The sequence below is a fragment of the Lytechinus variegatus genome, chromosome 3 (assembly GCF_018143015.1).
Source record: "Lytechinus variegatus isolate NC3 chromosome 3, Lvar_3.0, whole genome shotgun sequence".
Classification (NCBI taxonomy): Eukaryota; Metazoa; Echinodermata; class Echinoidea; order Temnopleuroida; family Toxopneustidae; genus Lytechinus; species Lytechinus variegatus.
Window position 1 is genome coordinate 33,904,190 of NC_054742.1, and position 27,127 is coordinate 33,931,316.

The 27,127-nt window shown below is 34.3% G+C and overlaps 1 protein-coding gene across 2 annotated transcripts; it reads left to right on the forward strand.

Annotated features, from left to right (window-relative positions):
• Positions 1 to 26,766, forward strand: LOC121410838 (signal peptide peptidase-like 2B). 2 transcript variants are annotated; one of them, XM_041603158.1, is made up of 14 exons: positions 1 to 109; positions 9,283 to 9,399; positions 10,175 to 10,351; positions 11,012 to 11,092; positions 13,190 to 13,329; positions 14,588 to 14,787; positions 16,364 to 16,460; positions 16,884 to 17,073; positions 17,626 to 17,700; positions 18,783 to 18,839; positions 19,648 to 19,744; positions 20,510 to 20,587; positions 21,264 to 21,485; positions 24,644 to 26,766. In XM_041603158.1, exons 1-13 carry the CDS (start codon positions 56 to 58, stop codon positions 21,440 to 21,442), a joined length of 1,542 nt encoding a protein of 513 aa, XP_041459092.1. In that variant the 5' UTR covers positions 1 to 55; the 3' UTR covers positions 21,443 to 21,485; positions 24,644 to 26,766. The 2 variants fall into 2 exon arrangements, with proteins under 2 accessions (XP_041459092.1, XP_041459091.1); XM_041603157.1 differs by having other exon boundaries at positions 21,264 to 21,418.
• The last annotated feature ends 361 nt before the right edge of the window (positions 26,767 to 27,127 follow it).

Consider the following 27,127-nt stretch of genomic DNA (forward strand, 5'->3'; position numbering starts at 1 on the left):
CGGACCATTCCAGTGCATAACAACAACTACAGCAAAAAAATCAGAACAGGAAGAGATGGCGTCGTTACAAAAATTACAGTTTATTATTCTTTTGGCTGTTTTACAAAAGGTATGTTGGCGTTTTGATTTTTTGATGAAATAAATTGGATGCTCGAGAAGACAAATTTGTGTTACCATATTATTAAATGAAGGCGTGATATGTCAGTTTAAGTTGGCTTGGGACTTCGTTTACCTACGTTGGAGATTCTACGCGCAATATTCTTACTTGTTGAGCCGTAGACCCATATGCTGATATTTACGTTTGTGTCAGGCTTGTGGAGGGGGGGGCATATTAGTTGCGCACCTTACTTAAACTTAATCATGTTCTTTTTTGTATTTCACAATTTTGTTGGTTGATAATGTTCCTAGCCATTCCGTGCTTTTGGGAACTGGTCACTCATTATTTGATATTATACAACAGTTTGAGAAGTGTTCAACTAATTTAAATAAGACAGAAATTTTAAAGATTGGTAATGTGTCGAATGCAGTTTTCAGACATAATTTCAATTTTGTATATACTATAAATGTGCTTGGTAATTTTGTGGGTACTGGATCAGATACTGCGCAAGTTAAAAAAGCAGAAGAAATACCGTCATCAATACAAGTTACTTTAAACATGTGGAAAATGAAAAGCCTAACTTTATTCAGTAAAATTCAAATAATTAAATCATTTGGAATATCCAAATTCATTTATTTATTTTCATCCACTCTTTTACCTGATTGGTTTCTTAAAAAGTTAGAGAGGGTGTTTTTCAGTTTTTGTCTCACCTGCATAGCAGAGTGAGACTATAGGCGCCGCTTTTCCGACGGTGGCTGCGGCGTCAACATCAAATCTTAACCTGAGGTTAAGTTTTTGAAATGACATCATAACTTAGAAAGTATATGGACCTAGTTCATGAAACTTGGCCATAAGGTAGTGCTGCAAGTCAGGCGGCATGTTCGGGTTCGGTTCGGTTCGGCAGGGTTCGGCAATAAATGCCAAATTAAATTTAACACATAAAAAGTAAAGACCGCCGACCTACACACAAGTAATCTCCTGCATGATCCGTCATGTATTAATAATAAATTTTGTTTCTAAAAGAATAGTTAAGATAATTGTTGAACTTTCTTTTGTTTTAATTAACAAAAAATAAGTCATTTCTACTTTCATTTTTAAAATGAAAATAAAAAAAATCAAAAGAAAAAAATATTGATAACGAGAGAATCAGGACAGAAACAGAATTACAAAGATCAGAATATTTTTTTCACGATTATTTCATGTAGCTATGATCATGATCGATTACGATGTCATTGCCAACGCAGCTTCTCAAATTGGAAAGTGTTGATCGGGAATGTCGAAATAGTAGACAAACAACCTCCACTCAACTGTTATTATACCGGTAAAATTCACATTCCAAAGAATACGAGTGTTTTAGAAAGTCCCTATTTTCTGAAAAGTGGTAAAATCTGGTCAATGAATTACTTTAAAAAGATAAATATCAGTCCATTCTTGGTCCAGAAAGATGGACGCTACGTGACTTCAAACATATTTCTAACACGAAAATGAGTACATGGGACTGTACTGCATATTTTAGTGTTGTGAAATCACTCGGCGTTGATCGTCAGAACTAAGACGGAACTGATAATTTATCATTTCATTCTCAGTAATTGGCCAGATTAAACCACTTTTAAGAAAATATTGACAATGGAAAAATGTTTCAAGTTTGGAATACGAATTTTACCTGTATAATAGCGACCGAGAGCAGGTTGTTTGGACTTCCTGTTTCAACTTTCCTTACCAACCATTTCCGGAACATCGATCAGGGAACATGCGTTGATTTGGTTTGAATTTTTATCTTTTTTGTTTTTTTCACCCTCATTCCTTCATCTCTTATTTATTTATCTTTTATATTAATATGGAAATTTCAGAAGGTGGAATATACTTTACCATTACTTTGTCAGTCACAAGGAATTAATTTATGTCTTTTCAATTAAATGTACATCCGATTACAGCAATACGTAATTCAACTACACTTTTTAACTGAGTTAAGCTTAAAATGTCCCCACATTTTATAAGGAAAAAATATATTCATGTTTAGGCCTGGGACGATTGTCATTATTACCATTCGATTATTTCCTGGAAAAATAATTGAATGATTCGATTGTTCGTCGGGAATTACGTCTTTTAAGTCACAATAGTTGTCCTACTTTATGGTGACCCCCCCCCCCATGAAGAAATCTCCATCAAAGTCACATGTTTAGCATAAATGAGGCCCTTTTCCCCCTTCTCCATGATTTTTTTATATCAAAAGAAACTTCATGAAATGAGATTAAATCTTTCAGTTTATTGTCCCAATGAAAATCTTTCCTAAATTAATACTGGTACCCTGGTATTATGCATTCATCCCTCCAAGTGCCACACCCCTGCATATAAATGAATCAGCCCCGCCGAGTCCAAAGACGTAAACAACTCATTCATGAAGTATATTCTTTGAGACAGAGCCCAGGTGGAGCATTTCACTTGAAAATTTTCATCCCTTGCCCACACCATGTCCCCGCCTCCACTTGTGGCACTGCCCACGATGCTACACATGTATTAAAAAAAAATATTTCATGTGAAATACCTTTCAAAATAACGATTTTTTTATCATTTGAACCTACATGTATAACTGGGTCTATTTTTGGAGACTAGTCGAGAAAGTACTGGTGAAGGCGGGCGCGTGTTGGAATGTAGTTTTCATTGGTTGAGGGGGATATAAAAAAGGTTGCATTGTTCTGAAACATGAAAGAAATTCTCCGGCTCCCACCCCCTATCCTTCCCTCTCTCTTTCCCTCACACGCACACACACACACAGATGGGGGAGGGGTCAATTCATTTCTGAAGTCATGACCTTTCCTGATAAGGGAACCACATGCCTTCCGCTTCTTTGTTTCCCAAAGTTTCATTGGCTATCCGAAGGTCCAATCAGCTCAAGTGAGCTGGTTATGTGTTTACTTATTATTGTGCACGCACACAATGACTTATTTTGTGTATGAGGGCAAGGTCGGGTGGGATTAACATTTTCGGAGCGCTATCATGTTGGTATGTAACTGTGAATGTGATACAATCATTGATAATTTTTGAAACATTACCTCGGTAACATAATTTTTAAACCTGTAAAAAACAGCTGTCATCATTGTTTTCTTGTCATTTTATTTTTATTACTTGGGTATTAGAGGTATCCCAACGTCATAATCGGGATCTGCCGAACATTCGATTAGTGTAAATTTTGCTAATCGATTGGTGATTGGCGGCATGCCAATCGAACCATTCGATCAATCGATGTTTACTCCCAGGCCTATTCATGTTTATAAAAAAATTGAAAATGATAAAAATTTAATCAAACACGAGACCGAAACTGTCATACTTTGTCATTTACGAGGAATGAATTTATGTCTGGTTCTTTTTCTTTATTAAATACAAAATGATTAGGTCCGATTACGATCACGATCGATTACGGCAATACGTAATTACACCACACTTTTATACCGAGTTTAGCTTCAAAATGCCCCCTCATTTTATCAAGAAAAAATATATTTATGTTAATAAAATATTCTTAAGTTGATAACAGTTCAATCAAAGACAAGATGGGAGCTATCATAGTGGATTTTAAAAATATATTGAGTGGAATTCTCTTTGTGCACAATCACTAACCAATATATATTTTATTGATTTTATACTTAAATCTATGTAGTCATCGCATTCACGCATTACATACAAACATACTTTTTTTTTACCGAACTTCCGAACCAGGCCTTTGAGTTCGGTTCGGTCCGGTTCGGAAGTGCCAAGTTCGGCGAACTTCCGTTCGGTTCGGCGGTTCGGCTGCAGCACTACCATAAGGTTAATCAAGTATCACTGAACATCCTATTAGAGTTTCATGTCACATGACCAAGGTCAAAGGTCATTTAGGGTCAATGAACTTAGACCATGTTGGAGGAATCAACATCAAAATCTTGACCTGAGGTTAAGTTTTTGAAATGTCATAATTTAGAAAATGTATGGACCTAGTTCATGAAACTTGAACATATGGTTAATCGAGTATCACTGAACATCCTGCATGAGTTTTATGTCACATGACCAAGGTCAAAGGTCATTTAGGGTCAATGAACTTTTTGCCGAATTGGGGGTATCTGTTGAATTCCCATCATAACTTTGAAAGTTTATGGATCTGATTCATGAAACTTGGACATAATAGTAATCAAGCATCACTGAACATTTTGTGCAAGTTTCAGGTCTCATGATTAAGGTCAAAGGTCATTTAGGGTCAATGAACTTTCGCCGAATTGGGGGTATCTGTTAAATTACCATCATAACTTTGAAAGTTTATTGGTGTAGTTCGTTAAACTTGGACATTAGAGTAATCAAGTATCACTGAACATCCTGTGCGCATTTCAGGTCACATGACCAAGGTCAAAGGTCAATGAACTTTGGCCGAATTGGGTGTATAGTTGAATTACCATCATAACTTTGAAAGTTTATGGATCAGATTCATGAAACTTGGACATAAGAGTAATCAAGTATCACTGAACATCTTGTGCGAGTTTCAGGTCACATGATCAAGGTCAAAGGTCATGTAAGGTCAATGAACTTTGGCCATGTTGGGGTTTTTTGTTGAATAACCATCATATCTCTGTAAGTTTATTGGTCTAGTTCATAAAAAGTGGACATAAGAGTAACCATGTATCACTGAACATCTTTTGCGAGTTAGAGTAGTTTTCAAAGTCAGCACTGCTGCTATATTGAACTGCGTGATGCAGGTGAGACGGCCAGAGGCATTCCATTTGGAATGGACCAGACAAAATTAGAAGAAACGTCATGATCCAGGATTTATCAAACGGAGGAATTAAGATATTAGATACATGTGTATTCGGCTGTTAAAGCCCAGCAGTTATTTTGGATAGAGAGAATTAAACATGCGGATAAACAAGGATGGTTTCAAATTCTTCAATATTACCTTAAAAAGAACGGGGGATTGTTTGTATTCAACTGTAACTATGGTCTTAAAATGTTGAACTTTGATATTCCTCAGTTTTATAAAAATATTTTACAATGTTGGGATTCTCTTAATGTGAGAAACAGAGAGGATAATACGAAGTTCCAGATCATCAATAAACAACTGAAAGTTACTCGAGATATAATCTTCTTTCGAAAATTGTTTTTAAAAAGAATTGTGTTTTTTAATGACATCCTTACTGAAGGATGTACTTTAAGACGATTGGATGAAATGAAAAGGTTATTTGATTTAGATGCCAACGACTACTTTCGATTACAGGGAGTGTATTCTGCTTTTTTAAAGACAAAATTTTCTAAAATATCATATACGGACTCATTTAAGAATGCAGCTATATCAAATATTATCCTTCCTGTTGAGTTGGTACAGCTAAACAAAATAAAAAGTAAACATTTTTATGATCTGTTAGTAGCAGAAAAATATGAGCGTCCTGTAAGTACGTTTAGACTTCAAAACAGATATCATGTTTCAGATAAAGAATTGGTATTAGCTCGTTCATCTATTCTATTGAACACTATTGATGTAAAATACAGAGAATTTCAGTTCAAAGTATTGAACGATATTTTAAACTTGAACTATAAGTTGTATAAAATGAAAGTCATTACTTCACCTTTATGTTCTTTCTGTAATGCAGAAATTGAAACAATCGAACATTTATTTTGGAATTGCCCATGTACACAGTTATTTTGGAATCAGCTCGGAAAAGAACTCACTATGTTTGATTTTTCATTATTAACGGAAAAAGTGTAATCGGTATTTTATCAATAAAATGTCTTCTTTTTAATCATGTTTTAGTTATTGCAAAGAAATAAATTTATCTAAGTAGATGTAAATCATGTAAACCAACAGTTTCTGATTGTGTTGATTTGTTAACTCGATCGTATAAAATGGAAAAGAATATAGCAATTCGAAATAACAAAAGGAGTGTCCACGAACGCAGGTGGCGAGACATGGTACAGTGGTTATCCACTTGTGTTATGTAACTGTTATGTAATTTCTTATAATGTATCATTCGTATTTGTTCAACTGTATTGAATGAATGTACCTTGAAGTGACCAATAAAACATCATTTAAATACAAAAAAAAAACTGGTCACCAAATCAAATTTGTAGTTTAGTTGTAACTTGTACCTCTCATCACAATCGGATAAGCATGATAAGCCTAGTTCTACTTCGCTTTGGCGATTTTGAAAAGTCACTTTTCAACCAAACTTGGATGGTAAGTTAGATGGACTTGGGTTGGGGGACCTGCATGTTATGCTGCAGTCAGAGGTCACATGGTAAGGTCAAAGGTCATTTTCAGGTAAACGCTGAAGTTTACATGCAAGACTCTCTTTCTCTGCAACCAGGCATAAGTCACTTTTCAACCAAACTTGGATGGTAGATGGACTTGGGGAACCTGCATGTTACGCTGCAGTCAGAGGTCACATGGTAAGGTCAAAGGTCATTTTCAGGTCAACGTTGAAGTTTACATGCAAGACTCTCTTTCTCTGCAACCATAAGTCACTTTTCAACCACACTTTGATGGTAGATGGATTTTTGGGGACCTGCATGCTAGGGTCATTGTCACCATGATAATTGTATTTATTTGTCAAATTTTTGTGTGAGCTCTATATATCGCAATGACGGATGATGCGGTGGGTTAGGGGGATACATGTGCTCGGCTACGCGACCCGCCAAGCATCTCTAGTTTTAATTCATATTATCGAAAATATTCATCTATTCTCTCAGGGTCTCAATGTGGCAGAGTGGTTTTGAAGAGGAGGAAAATGAGGGGTAGATGAATATCAATGGGTTAATGCCGTTTTATTTTAAAGGGGGAACTTAGATCACAAGGAATAATTATACAGTTTTTGTTAAGTTAGTTTTTGTGTTCTTTTTAACTGAAGAAATAAATCAATGGAGACTGAAAAAAATAATGAAATTCTAATTTGTTATAGTATTAGGAACTGATGTGATACAATGAAGACTGAAGAGGGAGATGCAATTTGATTTATTTAGTAAAAACGTAATAGACGAAGTAGGGATTTAAGTGAAAAATGTGTAAAAGAGATGATCATGATTTATTTGGTATAAAAAAGTAGTAGACAATAAAATAAAGCAATAGAGACTGAAAAGAAGTAGCTGCAATTCTGATTTATTTTAATAAATTAGGAATCCATGAAATAAAGCAAGCATTGTCATAAATATGAAAGAGACAATCCTGATTTATTTAGGCCTACTATTAAAAGTACTTTGTCGATGAAATAATGCAAAAAAGACTGAAAAAAGGAAGTATATGCAATTCTGATTTATTTAGTACATTAGGAACAGACTAGTAAAAACATAATATACAAATTAAACCAAAGTTCTCAAGTTTTATGAGAAATACGAAAAGAGACAGTCCTGATTTATTCAGGCCTAGTAGAGAAGTCTATACTTAAAAAATTACTTTTTGAAGTACTAAACCGAAGTTCCCAAGTTTTATTAGAAACATGAAAAGAGACCATCTTGATTTATTCATGCCTAGTAGAAGTCTATACTTGAAAAAGTACTAGCGATGAGTCAACGAAATAAAAGCAAAAAAAATTGTCTGTGGATCCCAGTCACCTTGGACTTGGATCGTGATAATGCCCAATCTGCATTTTCATTCATTATTTTCCATCATTTTGATATGAATTTCTTTATCTTTTTATGTATTGCATGTGTAAAGTTTGTGGTTGTTGCGTGTCTTAGTTTGATTTAAGTCATCGATATATAGGCTTGCATGATGTAGTTCATGGATTTTCATAAATTTTAGCTGATGCGTGGCGCGATGTTTACACACGAAATATCTATATTACGTCACTTTACTTGAGTGCGTGCATCCATGCAACGTATAGGTAAGCGAGGTACCATTTCTTTCATGTATTGTTTGGCACATAAACATGATCTATGGATCCCAGGAAGCTTATTGATTTTGAGGTCAAGGTTACAGAAATAAATTCTCATCTTACCCTTCTGCAGTCCTTGTAAATGTGATAACTTCAGTTTAACTTAACCTAGGATCATCTAATTTTGTGTGTAGATGATAATAGCATGGACCCCAGGAAGTCTATTGATTTTGAGGTCCAAAGGTCAAGGTCACACTGACATGCTTTCATCTTACCCTTCGCAGTCCTTGTAAACGCAATAATTTCATTTTAACTTAACCCAGGCTCATATGGTATAATAATTTCAAGTCACATGACCAAGGTCAAAGGTCATTTAGGGTCAAGGAACTTTGGCCAAGTTGGGGTATTTGTTGAATTAGCATCATAACTTTCAAAGTTTATGAATCAGATTTATATAACTTTGAGATAAGAGTAATCAAGTATCACTGAACATAATGTGCGAGTTTCAGATCACAAGGTCAAAGGTCATTTAAGGTCAATGAACTTTGGTCATGTTGGAGGTAATTATTAAATTGCTGTCATAACTTTCAAAGTTTATATCATGAAAAATGTAGACATAGGGGCAATCAAGTATCACTGACAAGTCTTACATGTAGGTCACATGATCAAGGTCAAATGTCATTTAGGGTCAATGAACGTAGTATTGTATCATTATATGAATGGTGTTTTTTGTGAATAATTATTTCATAGTAGTTTCAAAGTCAGCACTGCTGCTATATTGAATTGCATAATGCAGGTGAGACTGTCAGAGGTGCTCCGCTTGTTATCATGTTTTAGGACTTGAAGAATATGTGTTTTTATGACAAATTAAGAGCTTTCTGAATTTTGATGTCCTACCTGCAGTATTTATGCGTAGACATCCATGAGATAGGTATATGTATATTACCCCCAAATTAAAATTATTATGAATATTGGCAAATTCATATGAAAGGTCTTTGCAATAGAAACGCAACCAAAAATTGTGTTCCGGCCAAGCTCTCAGCATTACTATTGTTCCACCCCCCCCCCCTTTGAACAATAGGTGTGATACAAGGTTTATGCCAGTGGTCACACTGTTTTGAAAAAATACTATGCATGATGTGTGTTTTAGTGATAAAATATTCTGTTTGAGTTTAATAATCTACATGTAACTTCATTAAGGGTGTGTGACTCTATGGCTTTATTTTGTCAAAACATGGATCATGATCTTACATAGCCTTCAGAATGGCTCTGCTGTTTTACTTAGATTCCTAGACAAACTTGGCTTACACCTGTCATCCAGAGTAAATTAAAACTAATATACTGTGTTTTTGTTTACAGATTGAAGCATATTATGGCATTGTTTCTGTGCAGTATGACAATGGCCAAGGTAGTAGAGAATACTGCATTATGTATGATTCATCACAATACGAACTACCTACGAAGCTTGAGCAAGCAGTAAGTAATGCAGAAGTAATTTGGGTGAATATTATTGATGTGTGCTTTATTAGGTAATGGCTCAGCATAGAATTTGAACATTGTTAATCTCTGATACTGGGATTTCATCTAAATCAAAATCCTAGTGGACTTTAAATCCTATCTTATTTAAACCTTGTCATGGCACCAATATTCTGATTTTTTTTTTTGTGTGTGTGAATTGATCCTTGTCATATTGCTTTAGTACATGTATCTGAAACTGAGCATTCTGCCTTGGAATTGGTAGTTTTTAAACCATCTTCCTAAACATGGACTCTGCAGGTATCTTCCATTAATTATGCTTAATTCAAGTGTGTGTCTTGAGAAAGTTTTATAAGGAATACATGCTTTTGAAATGGTGTAGTTACATGTACCTCACAACTTCACATAAGTTCATTGTTTGGATTAAGGAGTCCACAAATTAGTTTTCTGAGAGAGTATATAGGCTAATTCATGCTTAAAACTGTCAAATTTTGTGCATTTTTTACATTGTATATAATGCATGAAATCTGCAAAAGTCATAGTTTCAGACCACAGATCCAAAACTGATTCCTCTGTGAGTTGGGGCCTAAGCGTTGCCAATCTTGACCAATGACTGGGGAGAGAAGTGGGGGTAGGGACTTCAGATCAATGGACACCTTTAGGGATAAACTATGTTGAAGAGCATCCCTCAATTTCATAATTTGCATCAAATTATTAGAAATGATTGCTGGATCAATTTCACCCTGAATGTTTTTATCCATTGATATATATGTAGGCATACAAGCCCTTGGCGGATTTGACGCCATCTGTCCTTTGCAGTGACACCAAGTTATCTTCGTTGGAAGGTCATGTAGCTGCCGTCATGAGAGGCAATTGTACCTTCACAGAGAAGGGTTTGCATGCACAGCAGGCAAAGGCTGAAGGGGTTTTGGTTGTCAGTGAAACAGGAGTGGTAAGACATTGTTATTGTATTTTTATGCAAGAGATGCTTTTGATGTGTTATGCCGTAAGAACATAGAATGTGGAGAGACATTGCCTAATCTTAAATCTGTTATATAGATTGATGTACACAATTCCTAACGTTTAATACAAGTCTGTAATGCAGGTTTTTTTATGTTCGCTAAAAACAAGTTGCATATGATTATCATGAGTTAAGTTTAAGCAAATGCAACCAATCCTTGCTTGATTCTTATCCATTTCAATTGATTGAAGTTAATAATCTATTATTAGGGATACTCTACATTAAAAGATTTATGCATAATAAAACTTGATGTACTTTGACACAACATGACTTCTTTTGCAGGAAATAAGCTTATTGGTATTGCATCTCAATTTTGCTCCACATGTTCTATGACTGCTACACAATATTTGGTTTGTGTAGCATTTTTTTTACAGAGGAAAGTACAGAACATACTGTAGTTGAAAGATTTCCTCTAACAACCAGAAATGCTGATAAGATTTGAGAAGTAAAATTGTTTTGTTATGTACTTGACAATTGACCAGCTGAGTATATACCCGGACTCTTTTTCATTTAATTTTAAACTTGCCATTTTCACATCATAATTCCCCTTTGTTGTGTCTTGCTTTTATCCATTCATTCTTGCTCAATTAGACAACCCCATCTTTTAATGAATCCATTCAAATTGACATACCCATCGTTCTTCTGGATAAGAAAGACTTCCAAGATCTATTGGTGAGTATACATTTTATATATGGAATTTGATTTTATAGAATAAAATAGGTTACTTGATCTTTCCACCAATATTGCTTTCATACCTCATTCTAGCCAATTTATGACAAGGATGCAATTATCCCAAGCACCATAAGGTAAAGCTATGTAGCTCATATTGCATTGTTTGTCCTTTTTATTGGATATTTATCTGGTGAAACTGAATAGGATGTTACATCCATTAGACTCTATTGATTCATAAATTAGGATACTTATTCATGGTACCCTAGTGCTTCTGAATAGTCTATTCATACTTGGATGCCCTTGTGTCAGCATCTCATTAGATTCAATGCTGTGCAAAACTATTAAGAATTGAAAAAGAATGAATAGAATAGCTTATTAATTTTCCCTACTTATACATAGGTAAGTCATGAACATACATGTACATACTTGCCAACCATCCCGATTTTGGCGGAATCATCCTGATTTTTTATTGCCAACCCCACATTACGAATATCAACCCCATAATTCTGATTTTCATTAATTTTTACATTGATGATATTGAAAAAATGGCTGGAGCGAAGGTTAGACCAATCTGGAGCTTGCGGACACCTGGATATCGCGATATCCCAAATAGCATTATTTTTCCACTAACTGAACACACTCTTGTACGTAGTTTTTCACTTTGCCTACCTCACATGGCGCGCACATTGCAGAAGCGCGTGCAAACACAGCTAAGTTCATGTGTAAGTTACATGTGCATTTAGACTGTTAGTCTGTTTTCTTGAAATAAAGTCAAAATGAGCAAACCCAAAATTATTTAGAAATACAAGGAGTATTCTGAGAAATATCCAGTTATTATTGTAATGGAAATACATGTTTTTGAAGTCTAAAAATTTGGTACAATTTCATGAAATGAATCCTGTTGATTTTCCTGTTTCATGTTTCATAACACTGGGACAAAATTAAGATTTTTTTTCTTTGTGGACAGGTAAAAGGCACTTCAAAAGTGAAGGAAAACCCCCCATTTCACGTTCTAAAATTCCAAAAATTTCTAACCGTGGCAGGGGGTACCCCCACACCCTTCCCGCACAAAATGTCACACACTCGTTACTCTGCATGAAAAATGGATTCCTCTTTTTTTTTTCTAAAGTTGGCAAGTATGCATGTAATGTATGATTTTAATGTCTAGAAAGCTGATGTAAAATGAAATTAAGTTTTGTCTCCATAAATTATACTTTGGCCCCTACTTTTGTAGGGTTATCTTAGTTCATCAGAATATTTCTGTTAGCATTTTTTTTTTAAATCCTTAAATTTTCCTGAAAAATATCAAAGTAGACAGTCATTGCAAAAGCTGAATGTATGTATAATGCGATACACATGTGATTTGATGCACCAATTGTTTGTGTATTTAATTCAAAGTTGTGTTGGCATGGTGACTCTTTAAAAGTTATGCTGCTACAGTTATACAGTATAGTGTAATTGCAGCAGAGTATTTAGACTCACAAACAAAACTAAATGGTAATCTTATTCCCACTTGGGGCTCTTAGTGATAATATCATGTGAAACTTTTTGAAAATTTACTTCTTAAAATGTCAGTCTTTTACTGAATGGATTTGTAACATATATTCGGCAATCCAATAGTCTGCAGGATATTACTAATGTATTAATTAAGTGAGATTGAGGCAGTTACTGAATTAATGCCCCTAGCTCCAAGGTGTGTAATATCCCTCGGTAGTACGTGGTGTCCAGCGAAGGTCTAGAGGTCCTGTTTGTTGCGGCTGAACACGTACTTGACTTGACCTTCACTCTCCAGACACAGAACTCTCACTGGTTAACCTTGACACTGACTGACTCTGAATGGGTCATCAGAGTACATATTTGGGGGTATTGTGGGCGCGCCGTGCGTAATGTTCATTCATGCACTAAGGTGAGTGCAGGGCTATTAATCGTCTATATGGCCGGTTAAACCCAGGTGACATTGTATAACGACCCTTCATGCAACATTACTATGGTATTATTACCTGCATCATCAGTCGGGACTAATGGATTGGCTAGTTTGATTAAGTCCTGATATGCACTAGTAATTACTTAGTTGTTTTATCTTTACTTTCCATGCAGATTCAAGGATCAAGTCCAGAGGTAGCCTTGTACAGTCCCCAACCACCGCAGTGGGATTATAACATGATAGTGATTTGGCTAATGGCTACGGGTACTCTGGCAATCGGAGGCTTTTGGGCAGGACTCATGGGTTATAAGCAGTAAGTTTCTTGGATAATATCTTATGAAGTCCTGTTTAGTATGTAGGAGTATTGTTAAGTATTTTTTGTGTTGGTTTGAGAGGAGGAAGTTGGAGGGTGGTCTGTCATAACAGAATTTTCTTGAGATCTGTAGTTGATTGAGTTGTAGTTTTATAAGTGATATAAGAGATATTTTGGTTTGGGTTTGGTTTTCAATTAAGTATCTGAAATATGTATGTTTGGATTTGGCAGTGTTATGTCCATTGCGAAGGTTGGTTACATGCTAAGTATTGGGAACTTATATTGTAAAATAACATTGGCAAAAATTTTGTAGAATAGTAGAGTCTCAGCTGCAGAAAAAGATATGAATCTTCATTTTCTACCCCATTCACATATGGTATAATGCGTGTCAGAATTTGTGTTATGACTGCATCTGTAGCAAGGATCGCCATATTTTCCAGAGGTATAAATCATCCAACTGGATAAAAGCATGTGCATTATATTATATAAACTCCCCCCCAAAAGTTTGGAAATCTGACTTTGATCGATAATCCCTCCTCTGTTTGAGTAAATACCAATGTGTAATTAGTATCAATGAAGAGATCATTTAATTCTCTTTAAAATGATACCCTACATGATATGATTATGGTTCACATAGAGGTGCAGTGCCTTAAAATGTGGGGCAAGGTCAAAATTCAAAGTTTACAAAATGACACAATATTGAAAGTCACTGTTTTTTCCTTGTTGATGAATGAGTTTCTGAGTGGTTTCTTTTGTTTTTATGCACCTTAACCTGCATTAACATTAACATGGAATCAAACACACCTCTGCTCGAGCAAAAACATAACAAAAAAACATGCATGGGTATTTCAAATCACGACTCAAATCATATATATACCACAACAAAACATAAAATATGAAGAAGCAGGAGCTTACTTTGAATGGATTTTCATCTCTATTCACACAGACAAAAGAAAAACATGTTCTGTATTGACCCTTCATGACTATTTCTGCTTACCGTATTTTGTTTCGTCTTTCAATTCAGACCTCATCCAACACTTTTGAATCCTGCTCTTTTTGTGATGGCATGATCATAACAAGCATGGTATAATTTTAAAGAAAATTCAATGATCTTTTGAATGATGTCAAATATGCATTATGTAAAATTGGAAATTTTGAGAAATTAATGGCCACACTCAAATTTCGAAACTTTTTTTGAGGGGTTTAGATGAAGTCATGATCGCTTAGTGTTGGTATGTGTGCCTTTGTCTCCTAATAGACACAAACGAGAAAAGAGACATGAGAGGAGGGATGGCCAAGGTCGCTACCAGAATGTTAACAATGGAGAATCCAGTGAATCTGATGAGGAGGAAAGTGAAGAGACAGAAGCTGTCACAATCACCCCTCCTATTGTTATCTGTTGGGTCCTCATGATCATGGTCTTACTGCTTCTTTTATTCTTCTTCTACAGCCCAGTTGGTAAGTCAATAACATACTGTGTCCATTTAACCAATTCAATTACAAATTATGTCATTTCCCAAATTAGTAGTTTTATAGGAGGTGCATTAAAAGTCTTTTGAGGGTTTAATGAGCACCAGTGTGTGTTCAGTGTTGATCAGGATTTACTTTTCTTCTAATTCCATTATTGTTACCTAGCAGAATAGCATTAATTAAAAAAAAAACAAGAGCCTGCTTCATGAAGAACTTTTGATAGTGCTTACTGATATTCAGTCAGACCACAGTTCCCTATGCTAATAAGCAAAAAGGCAAGGTTCATCCAAATCGTCTCGTGGCTGAATCCTCCATGCAATATCTCGTGATTCGTGAGATTCCCTTTCTCTAAGAATTTACCTGTTTTAACCTCAAGTTAAATGAAATATTATTGCACCATCAGATAGAGTAAATGTTATTTTTCATATTGGTCATTTAATTTGTATACAATATTTTGATAAATAAGTGAATTTCTGGCCTGAAAATGTACCTCAAAGCTGAATTTTCTTCCTCTGTTTTCTTTTGCAAATTGTGCAAAACTTTTTATTTTGAGCCTCAAAGATATATATATTCACCACAAAGCTGAACTTCTGTACTTTCTCACAATGCCACTCTTGATATGCAGCACCTTTTAATCGGGTCAAGATCACACTTTTCCCACCAAGGTACAAGACGAGATTTCTGAAATTTTGTACTTGCATGAAATCCAGAGTTTTGATTGGCTGGATAAGGTTCTCAGAACAACAGGCGTGGGTAATTTGAGGAGATTACTACATGGGAAGTATGACCTTCCCATGAACCCAGGCACTGGAACCGTTGGAATTTGCCAGTGTGTGGTCTCTTTGACCAATCAGAGTGCAGTATTCTTGTTTTCAAGCTGCTTTATGTACTTGGCCAATGAAAACTGTGATCTTGACCCGATTAAACCAATTCTTATTTTGAAACCTATACTATTTTAAAGCATACATATTCAGTTTATCATGGTTTAAAAAAATCATTTGTGCTCAAACTAAAATGTAGTGTGAAAATAGCAGCTTTTTTCAGGTGAAAATGATAATTTTATAGCATATTTTAGATCAAAATTTTAACCTATATTACAAAATCTTTAAATAAATTCAAACACATGACCTGAAAGAATGATTCTTCTTCTTTACAATGATCCAAAAATCATGAAATTCGATGCACAATTAGAGCAGCAATGACTGAATGAAAAGAGGTGTTTTGGTCAGCATTATTATCATCATCAAATATGCAAAACATTTCAAGTCATGAATATCACTTGGATGAAAGAAGCCACTTTCTTGGGACCTGCCGACTGACTGTATTGTGACAGGCCTCAACAGTCAGCAACCAATCAAGATTTTTTAAGGCAAATACGCATGATTGAAAATAAATCAGGAATCTGTTCTAGATTTAGGGTAATGCTTTATAGTTGTAATACTTCAAAATTTCAATACTTCAATGTATATGATCTGCTTTTGAATATATATTTTCATGAGAAGGTCTTTTTATTATTGTTATATTTACTGGTCGATCTTTTGTTCCTTCCTCAACTGTATTCCAGTATACGTTGTGATTGCGCTATACTGCATAGGTGCTTGGTCAGGCATGCATACTACATTGCTTCCTGTGGTTGATTTCGCTATTCCTTGTAAGGAAAGGTGAGTTTGTGTTTCAGATATATTCACTTGCATCCTCACACTAAGATATAAATTGATGAGCTGTTTATATATTCTATAAGATGTCTCAGACAGGTTGCAATCTAGTAAATGACAATTCAGGAAGACAATCCCACTTTGACTCTAGCATAAATCAGCAGCATGTACTACAAACCTACTTGTACTGAGTGGTTATCTCATGGATTGATACTTGTTGAACTTGTTCAACTGTTGTAGACAAAGACATTGTGTGATTTTGATAGGGATTTAAAAACCCATCACATAAACCATAAATGTGATATACAAGAGTGTTATACATATACATATTATTGTTTCATACATATATCCATTCATTTTAATTTTTCTCATCAGATAAACTACTACAATATCCAATAATGAAGTGCTGTGATCTTTATTTATCTTTAGGCTGCCTCTGATTCCTGTGTTCCAGAAGCGTCCCACAGTCACAAGTGCCATATTGTGGCTAGGTTGTGGAGCATTTGTCCTTACCTGGTTCTTCTATCGTAAGGAATCATTTGCCTGGATCTTGCTTGATATCTTGGGCATATGTTTCTGTATCAGTGTGTTGAAGGTGGTTCGGCTACCAAACTTCAAAGTGAGTTTTTCATGGAAACTTTTTATTTCCACAGTAGTTTGTGGAAATAGCTGCACAGTGGAATCATATTATTCCTAAGGCTCATCATGCATCAACCCCATGTATAAACTTAAATTATAACATACATACATAATTACCTCATGGCTAGATTCTCAATGTTCAAAAATTCCCTCAACTTTATCTTAATCTGCAACTTATGTTATTCTATTGATTTTTTTTCATTACCCTCTCTCTTGATGAATTGAAATTTGATAATATTTATATTTCTTCAATCTTCTAACACATGGCTTTACTAAAAAAAAAAAGATTGCCAACTAAAATATTACCACCACAACAATTCCAGTGGCTGTTGTGGTACACCTTCAAGACATGTCCTAAGTAGAAATTTGGCTTGGATGAATTTTATTAGTTTGATTAGTATTGACACATAAATGTTATAGGTATTCATGCATGACAGCTTTTACAAATACATAGATGTTATTTAATGGAGCAGACATTGCCCTGTAAACTATTGATTCATTTTATCTTGTATTTTGTGTCTTCTTTGTCCAGACATGTGTCCTTCTTCTGTCACTGCTGTTTGTTTATGACGTCTTCTTTGTTTTCATCACACCTCATTTTACAAAGGTGGGTAGAATATGCATCGTAAAAATAATCTGAACTGGTGATTGGTCTAAGCCCCTCCATGCGATAATTCAAACCACCCTCACAAAATAAGGCAAAATATCATTAATCCTAGCATTTGATGTCAAAAGCTGAGAATAATACCTGATGAGCGGTAAATAGTGCAAGAAATATTTACTGCTGCATGGGTAGACCTTTAATCACATGCATGGTGGCATAGAGGTATTTTTTGGTTTTATTTGGATGGTGTGCATATATGTTATGATGATCACCTAATATCAGACTTTGTTCATAATTTTGTGATATTTCAGTATGGGACAAAGACTGAGATTGCTTATCTGTTATAACATTTATGTTTCCTTTCTGTTGCATTTAATACCAATGATTGATATAAAGCAAATATATATGGCCTTCAGAGGTTTGTTGAAAGCTATGTACATTTGCACCACTTTGGGAACCATATTTTGCAACCACCTTCTCTATGTATATTTATATATCCACTAGATGCGGAAATTTACTGTGGAAGGCAAACATCTGTCGTTGGAAAGATGAAAACAATTATTTTGAGATTTTTTTTCAAGTTCTTTTCATGTTACTTGAATAGTTGGAGCATTAATATAGATAGAGTTTCACAGCAAAAGATTGCATCTTAGATTTCCACAAATGCCATGCTTCGATCTAAAACAGCTGAACTGTTTGGGCCGACAATTTTATGATATCTTATGGAATGCATATTACTCTTCAGCAGGCTTGTGTCATTAATGTTTTTTCTGAATCTTACAGTATGTACCCATTCGTACATCATAATAAACAGTTTCAAATCATGTTAAAACATATTTCAATACCATACCAGAAATGAAGTTTATGTTATGAGACTCTCAAACAGTGGGCATGAGTGTTGGTGCCAAAAGCTTAGAGGATATTCAATGCACATATAATGCCTTAGTGTCATAGTACTAGTAGTCTTGGTAACAGCCATCTTTAATATGTAGCTAACCTGCAATGGGCATTTTGATATATGTAATATCCATCAACCTCATTTATTTCCCATTAGATAACTCGGAATTTGTACCTTTTCTTTACAGACTGGTGAGAGTGTGATGGTCAAAGTAGCTACAGGTGGCGAGTCAGCTTCAGAGCAGGTTATTATTTTTTTTCTTTTTTTTTACTCCATCTTTTCCTTCTGATTTCATCTTTCAAAAAAGTAATTTTCTGCAGTAGAATCTCTCACATCATGATTTTGTATTTCTTTTTTCATTCAACTTTCTTTGTTTTAATGATTTTTTTGTTTTACACATTCTTTCCATATCTATGCTATGAAAGGCTGAAAGTTTGAATATTCATGTAATCATTATATAGTTCCAGAATAATATTTGTTATACCCCTAAAAACAAAATGGAGTCTTTTAGGGGAATTGAACAACAATTTGACCTGCTTAATTTGTTAATAAATAACCAGGGGCAGTGTTCTGACTATTGTCTTTTCTCAATATTTTATTCTTTCTCAGTGATGTGACAAAATCAATATTCTGGTGGATGTCATACTTTTGTCATCAACATTGTCATAACTTTTGTGTGTCTCTTCATCATAGCATGCAAAAAAAAATATGCGAATTATCAAACGTGCTTAATCCCTTTACAGTCAATAGACATGAAAACATTTATGACTGGGTGTAGCAGTCATAACTTTTGTCATTTTTTTCAGCACCATATTAACATCTCAATACCATTTGAAACTAACAGTGATTGTGATTGGTTTGTCTGATGGACGGGACTTACAGAGATATCCAGAGAAAAGACAATGTTCAGAATACTGGTTTGTGGCAATCATACATCTCAGATAGAAATAAATTGACGACAAAAGTTACAATTGGGTACCAGAATACCAACCCAGTATACAATTTCATTATGTGGTGATGATTTTACTAGTTTTGGTGTTAATCTTATCCAGATTCCTGTCCTGCTGACTGTGCCACGGCTCTGCCATTCGGTATTCTCTGTGTGCAATGTTTACTCTATGCTGGGCTTTGGAGACATTCTAGTACCAGGTGCGAAGCTTTATCATTCCTTTTATTGGTAATAGTAATAGTGTTTGTAGCACTTTGGTTGTAAGTTGTCAAATCTGTTATGGTGGCAGTATTAGTAGTAGTAGAAGTAGTAGTAGTAGTAGTAGTAGTAGCAGTCGTACATTTGCGGTAATGATTTCAAAATGAGTTCAACAGATTCCAATAAAATGGCTACCGGTATTTAATTTGTATGTTTAAAGAAAAGTAATATATGCAAAATTATTCTGGTAGAAAAAATATATTTTATGAGAAATGTGCAAAATAACTGTTGCATTCCTGCAAAGGTGAAGGGTGTTTTCCCAAGCAATAATAATGCATTGTCCAACATGATTGTGTTTATCTGTGTTGGTTATCTAAAGTGTTTGGTTTTCAGTTTAGATTTCACAAAGTTGGATTAATGTAAGCACACCACTTCCAGATCTAAGATGAAATGTTGACGATTTACGGTGGTATTTTAAACTCTTGAAATCAATGATTGCAGTAACTAAATTAGTTTAGCTTTAACAATAGAAGGCATTTCTGTGAAGGTATAAAATCTTAGGCATTTAGCATGTTTGAAATGTTTTTTATTAATCATGGGGTCAAACATATTTGTTATTCTCATACATAATGCAATCAATTTATTTACCGTACTCATGATTTATGACTGAACAAGTGTGAAGTTAACTTTATCAACTCAATCAATTCATCAACATATTGTGACAATAAATACAATTATTACTGCCATCAACTTTTTTGATTGGACAGGTCTGCTTGTTGGTTTCTGCCACACCTATGACTTGAAAGTTAAATCTCCAAGGATATATTACATCACATCTGTTATTGGTGAGTGTATACATGTACTTTGATATCATACAGTATAAGGTTCATACATCACAGTGGTGATATTTTAAATGACAAAAAAAATTCATTAGTTACAAGTCTACTAATCAAGGCGAATGAAAATTGAACCATGCAAATAAACGTGTAAATATCCTGTTTTTTAATTGATATTGTGAGATGTCATATACAAGCATTGTACAGTGTGCACAGTACACAGTGCAAGCAAGTCGTCTTTCCTCAAACATTTCCCTTTCATGTACACTTTTTGGATTACTAGATCCAGAGCCATTCATGTGCTATTTTGTTCTCTGACATGAAAACATGATCAAGTAAGTAAACTCTACCAAGTGGTGGGACATGGAGTTTATTGTCCCTTAAAATCAATCAATTGTGAAGAATACTCTGGAAATTAAATACAAATGTCTTGTTCAAATCATTGCTATCATAAGCTGAGGATGATTTAGTAGAACTTATAAATGTAATTTATGAATTATTTAAAAGTGATTTGAAATCTTGTCTCTGTATCTTTGCCATATTTTCGTCATGTAATTTTGATATTGTGCAAATTCTAAAAATCTGGTATTAAGTTGTTGACAAATTTACTTCATAGAGAAATATGCCAGGAGTACGGAAAGCTGAGAATTCATTCCTCTTTTTGTTTTATTTTCATCTCTCACAGCATATGGTGTTGGACTGATAATCACCTTCGTCGCACTCACCCTCATGCAGACAGGACAGCCTGCTCTCCTCTACTTGGTACCCTGCACCGTCCTGTCTACCCTGGCTGTAGCAGTGTGTCGTAAGGAGGTCTCCGAGCTATGGAACGGTGGTCCGGTGAATAACCATCACATATTGTGAATGACGGGGAAGGTCGGGAAGGAGAAAAATGACTAGGACAGTAGTAAGGAAATTGGGTCTAGTTCTTTTAACATTTTTTTGTGTTCCATCTGTAGCCTTCTTATGGTATCATTATTAGACATAGTAATGTATTGGTGGTGGTGGTGGTTCTAATCCTAGACCTAAATGTGCATGTGCATTTAGCTGCTACATTTCTAAGCTAGATATATAGCTCCTTGTGTGTTCCCTGTGTAGCCCCTCATTTGGCTTGTTTTAATTAGAGGGCTGTTTCATAGAGTTGTTTAGAAGCTATTCATGGCTATGCACGAATGGTGACTTAATGATATAGGGATACATCATTTAGCATTAGAAAGTGTCACTGGTCATCCGTACTGTCATTTTATAATCTATTAATAGCCTTATGAATCATGTTCCTGTTGTTCATTAAGTGTTGCATAACTTACAAGCAGCATTCTGAAACACAACCCTCATATGATAATGACTTAATGTGACTTGCTGCATGTGCATGTAAATACTATTAGTGATCCTTTGAATTCTGATAATTTTTGAAAAACATATCACAGTATTGAGTGTAACAAATCATGTAAATATTGGTGTTTAAGGATACATAATTGAAGCAAAAGTAAAATAGAGACAAAAAAGGCTGCATGCTATGCAAAAAAAAAAATAATCCAAAACACAAGCCTTTGCATATTGGGGAGATAAAGATTTTTTTTTGTTTATACATTTTGGGTCTCATAGTCAAAGTTCATTATTGGAAAATTTTGGAAGTTATGTGTGTTATTTATTTTTGTCTGTGGTGGAAGCATAATTATTAACTGTATGCATTCAAAAAATCCTTCTAGATTATTCTCCTATAGGATATCTGATTTGTTGGTGATAAAAACTTTTCCCATTTTCATTATCTTAAAAATTAATCTTGCCAGTATACTGTGAATTGTCTTTGTGTCCAGTCAATAGTAGTGTTAGCACATAATGCAGGACTGTACAATTCATTAATTTATCATTATTTTTACTTTTAGAGTGGTTTCATTCATATGGTGCTCTTCCTTAATATTCCATACATCAGACCAGTGTCTCATAATTGTATGTTGTGTGGTTGTTTTTTTTTTGTGTAGATCTGTGTATGAGTCTGTCAGTAAGTTCATTTATTTTGTTGTCTTTATATCTTTGAATGCTGTGTATTACATTCTGGGAAGCATATTACATTGTTTTGAATTGAATTGAATTGAACTGAAAAGGTTTTATTCAAAATAATTGCACGTTGCAGCCAAAAGGCTGAATTGTGTACAATTTACAGGTATATACATGTATAAATAGGTGATTTAAAAACATCAAAACTTGACATGATTAAGAGAATATAATGCAACTTAACAAAAGAACAACTAGAAGACTGAAAGGTGGTGGTGGTGGAAGAATGCCCATTGACAAACATCGCCACTCAAATTCAAACAATAAAAACATAGATTTAAGCAAGTAACAAAAGAACTAAAGACAGGAGGGTGTCCGGGGACGAGCGAGCAGTCAAGTTCAATGCACAGCTCCAGCCAGGGAATGCCAATCCCTCAACAACACCATTCAACCTGGGCAATGGAATTGGTTATTCAAATCCATCGCTCAGGCGGAACTTAGGGTCAGCTAACCCCACTGGAGCTATGCATTAATAGGACCGACAAACAATCTCTTACAAAAAAAAAAAAAAACATTCACATTCACATTCATAGCACACTCATTCATCCAACAACCATAAACACGTTAAATCAAACAACTGCACCCACCAACCCAGCAGTCACCCCTCACACCTTGCACTCATTAAGCATACAGATAAAAAAAAAAAAAAGAACCAAGGGGGGGGTGAGTGGTCGCCCGTCCCAAGAAACCGTCCTGCTCAATCCTGAGAACGATTACTTAAAATTTGAAGAATGACGCAGTTTGTAAAATAACACATCTTCCACCACATGAGAAATCTTAATTAAAATGAGTAAAATATTGGCATAAAAAAAACATTGTTTCCCTTTAGTTGTTACAATGTGAAATACATGCATTAAAATCATGACTAATAAAAACCTGTAAACCTATTCAATTGTGTTTGAGTTTAAAAAGTTCTAAAAATTGTAAAATTTCCATCTGAAGCTTGTGAGCTAATAATAATAACAAATTAGTATTAGGCGCGATATATTAGCAAAACACAACTTGCACAGTAGATGTTTGTAGACCTATGTATATCAACTGGGTAACTATCTATATCAAGGAACTCTAACTTATTTCAAGTTAGCGTTTAATAAATTTATAAAGTAAGGTAATGGGCTGTTTTGGAAATGTTTGGTTTTACAATGAAACTGACGATATTTAAGTCTTTTCCTCAATGAGTAATCAACATCGTTGTTCATAGGTAGCCAATGGTTACAAAGTGGGCTGTTGGCAAGGGATACATCAAAGTTCGTACACAATTGTTTTCGTCTTTCGTACACAATTGTTTTCGTCTTTGGAAATTATTTTTTCTGGTACTGTATCATAATATTATATTATTCAAATTAAATTTTGCTACACAAACATTGTTTCATGCAGATTTACAATTGCATATAATTCTACCAAACTTTACAGATACATATATATATATATATATATATTTCCCAATAGCTTAACCTGCTAGATAAATTTGAGGAGTTAAATTATTTCCTACTGATGTAATTTCACACTTGTCACAGAAGTTTTTAGAAATACAATTCTTTTGAAAGGGAACATTTTATCATTCTTTTTTTTTGGGGGGGGGGGTCATTGAAAAGTCAAGCCTCACGCTTAGATTCCTTATATCCATTTTTCTTTAAAAAAAATCACTGTTCTTAGTCTTGTTTATCTACCATAACTAACCTGCTATATATTCAGTTGCATTTTTGTTCGCTCTATTTAAATTTGTCTGTAATTAGATAATGCATTATGGGCACTTAATCCACAGGCCTGTAGACAATATTAGTAATTGCATCGAGTATTCCAAAATGGGAGATGCATGAAGTAATTTTGTTTATAGTTGTGCATGTTTAGGTATATGCATCAAAGATTATTTTAGGGGTAAATCTTGTTTCCAACAGTGTTGAACATACAACTTTAACCCCAGTCCCATATACTATGATAGTCTCAATTTTATTTCCCTTTATTACTTGGTACACTAATTCCACTGCCATTATCTTTTTTTATATGCAGAGAGTGAGACAAGAGACAGAGTCACACCCACCATCATCAGTAACGCTACAGTCAACAGATGGAGAGCAGGTGAATGAAGCACTTTCAGAGGACACTCCATCCCCACCTAATCCTCAAAGCCAGGATCATGTAGAAAAGTGAATTATATAGGGCGACAACAGCAGCGCATCAAAAATGCATCTTGGCCTGCGTAGTATGCCCGTAGGCTTATGTACAAATCTTTCTGTGCAATATCATGCCTATCGCACGATATAATGAGTAGAATAATTATATTGAATGCTTTCTCCTCTGGATAGTTTGAATATTTCATTTGATAGTGCCAGTGTTGCACTCACCTTTGATTCATGCAAAATTGGCCATAACTTGTGGAAAATTTATGATATTGCATTTCTAGCCATCGAATATGATACAATTATTGTATACCATACATATGGAAAAGAATGCTGAATTATCTGTTTTCTAGTCATTTGTGTTAAGAAGAGTTCGGAAATTTGGATCTTGAGATATTAACCAGTTTGCTACTTTAACCGAATGGTCACTATTCAAAGCATTTAGGATTTAGATGTCTCAGTATTCAATTGACTAAATGTTAATAGAAGACTGTCAATCTGAAGTCACGAGAAGGGTAATGTAAAGGAAACAAAAGTTAATGAAAATATCCGACTTTGATTCTCTCGTTGGAGATTATATTTATCCATGTCTAATACCATTTTAGATTACCTTGCTTTTGTCTTAATGTTGGAAGTTGGTACATGTTTGTATCTTGCAGGGCATAGCTGTTTATATAGTTGTTCTCTGCATGTAGATCATTTTAAAACTCTTAAAACTATGTTTTTATTAATTAGAACAGTATGATTTATGTAAAACACACAAGATAAAATAAGGTTTTATTGTGAAGGTATGGTATATATTTTTTTAAATTTTTAGTCAACAACACAATTTTCATGCCCATCATGCCCATGTTTTGAATAAAAAATGAAAGTTTTTAATTTAATTCTCCTTATAATTCAAAATTATATAATGTTCATAATTTCTAATCCTGTTAAAATATACACATACAATAAGGGAGCCCTGTCTAAAAGTTTATTTACTGCTAGTTTGATTGGTTTTCTATAAGTGGGCATTACACAAAAACAGATTTGCATGGTTTTATATCTGTGCACAATATAGATGTTTTCTGCAGTCATGTTTGGGTTGTTTGTCTTTTTTTTTTCATGATATAAAGAATTGATTTATAGCTCAACTTCAAACTTGCTGCAAGTATACTTGTTAAAGAGATTATGATATGTTTAGATTTGGGAGTCAAGATATAAAAAGTCAAAGGTCATTTATCTGAAAAGAATTTCTCATGATGACCTAAGAACTATTTGAAAGATTGTGACTTCAAACTTGATTCAAGTGTGTAAGTGATGACTATCTGTTTAGATTCATGATCATGAATATAAATGTCAAAAAGTCACAGATGACTATTAGTATCCCTAAATAAGACCCCAAAATAACCAATCTGGAATGAAATTATGGAAATGGTTTTTCAACAGATTTGAGTAGATATGGGGTAGGGAAAGTGTGTTTTTTTCAAGGTCAAAGGTCAATGACCTTTTCCTGTAAACTGTTTAATGGTATCTCTGAGATGAAAAGGAGCATGTTGGTGATCATGGTGTAAAAATGCACAGATTCTTACAAGAAGATCAAGTATGATAAAATTGAAGTACATAGAATGCACATTTACCCATAAAATTCAAGGTCAAAGCCTTTCAAATGTCAATGACCCTTTTTTACATTATGTGCCATACTGTATTATGGTATTCAACCACCCCTGTTTCTATGCATATATTCATAATATCATTGCATTGGTTTGGTAGAAACATACAATTTTATGTTTATACATGTATGTTTTATTTGTGTATTGTATATAATATATGTCATGATACAGTATTTATTTGTTTTAACAAATTTGCAGATACAGATTGATATGTAAATATTCAGTATGTAATTTGAATGTTATGTACTCTTGAATTCATATCATTTGTTTATTTTATCTCATGTTGATTTTAGATAAATTCTAAAGGATGTGATAATTTATGTTGATGAATAGCATAATAAGATTATTACAGTCACTTTGACTGCAGATTTAGATAATGGATTATTTTATTGTCTAAGATAACACGATTGCATGACATTGTGTACAATACACCTTTCTAATGTCTCTAGCAAACTCACCACTACAATGAACATTAAATAAGATAACTTAATTGGATTAAAATGAGGGGAGAAGAAATTCACCAACTTAAAACAAAACCATTGATGAAGTAATTTTGAGGGAAACACATTGTTTTATTATGTTTGCACGTTTCTGTTCACTTCCTTGCAAAATAATATGGCATTAAATTCTAGTTGCTTGTAATTATACCAGTGTTGAGGTCTTTATTTTCTTATGTTACCCTCATGACCAAGAATGAGGGATTGAAAATATAAATGCATACA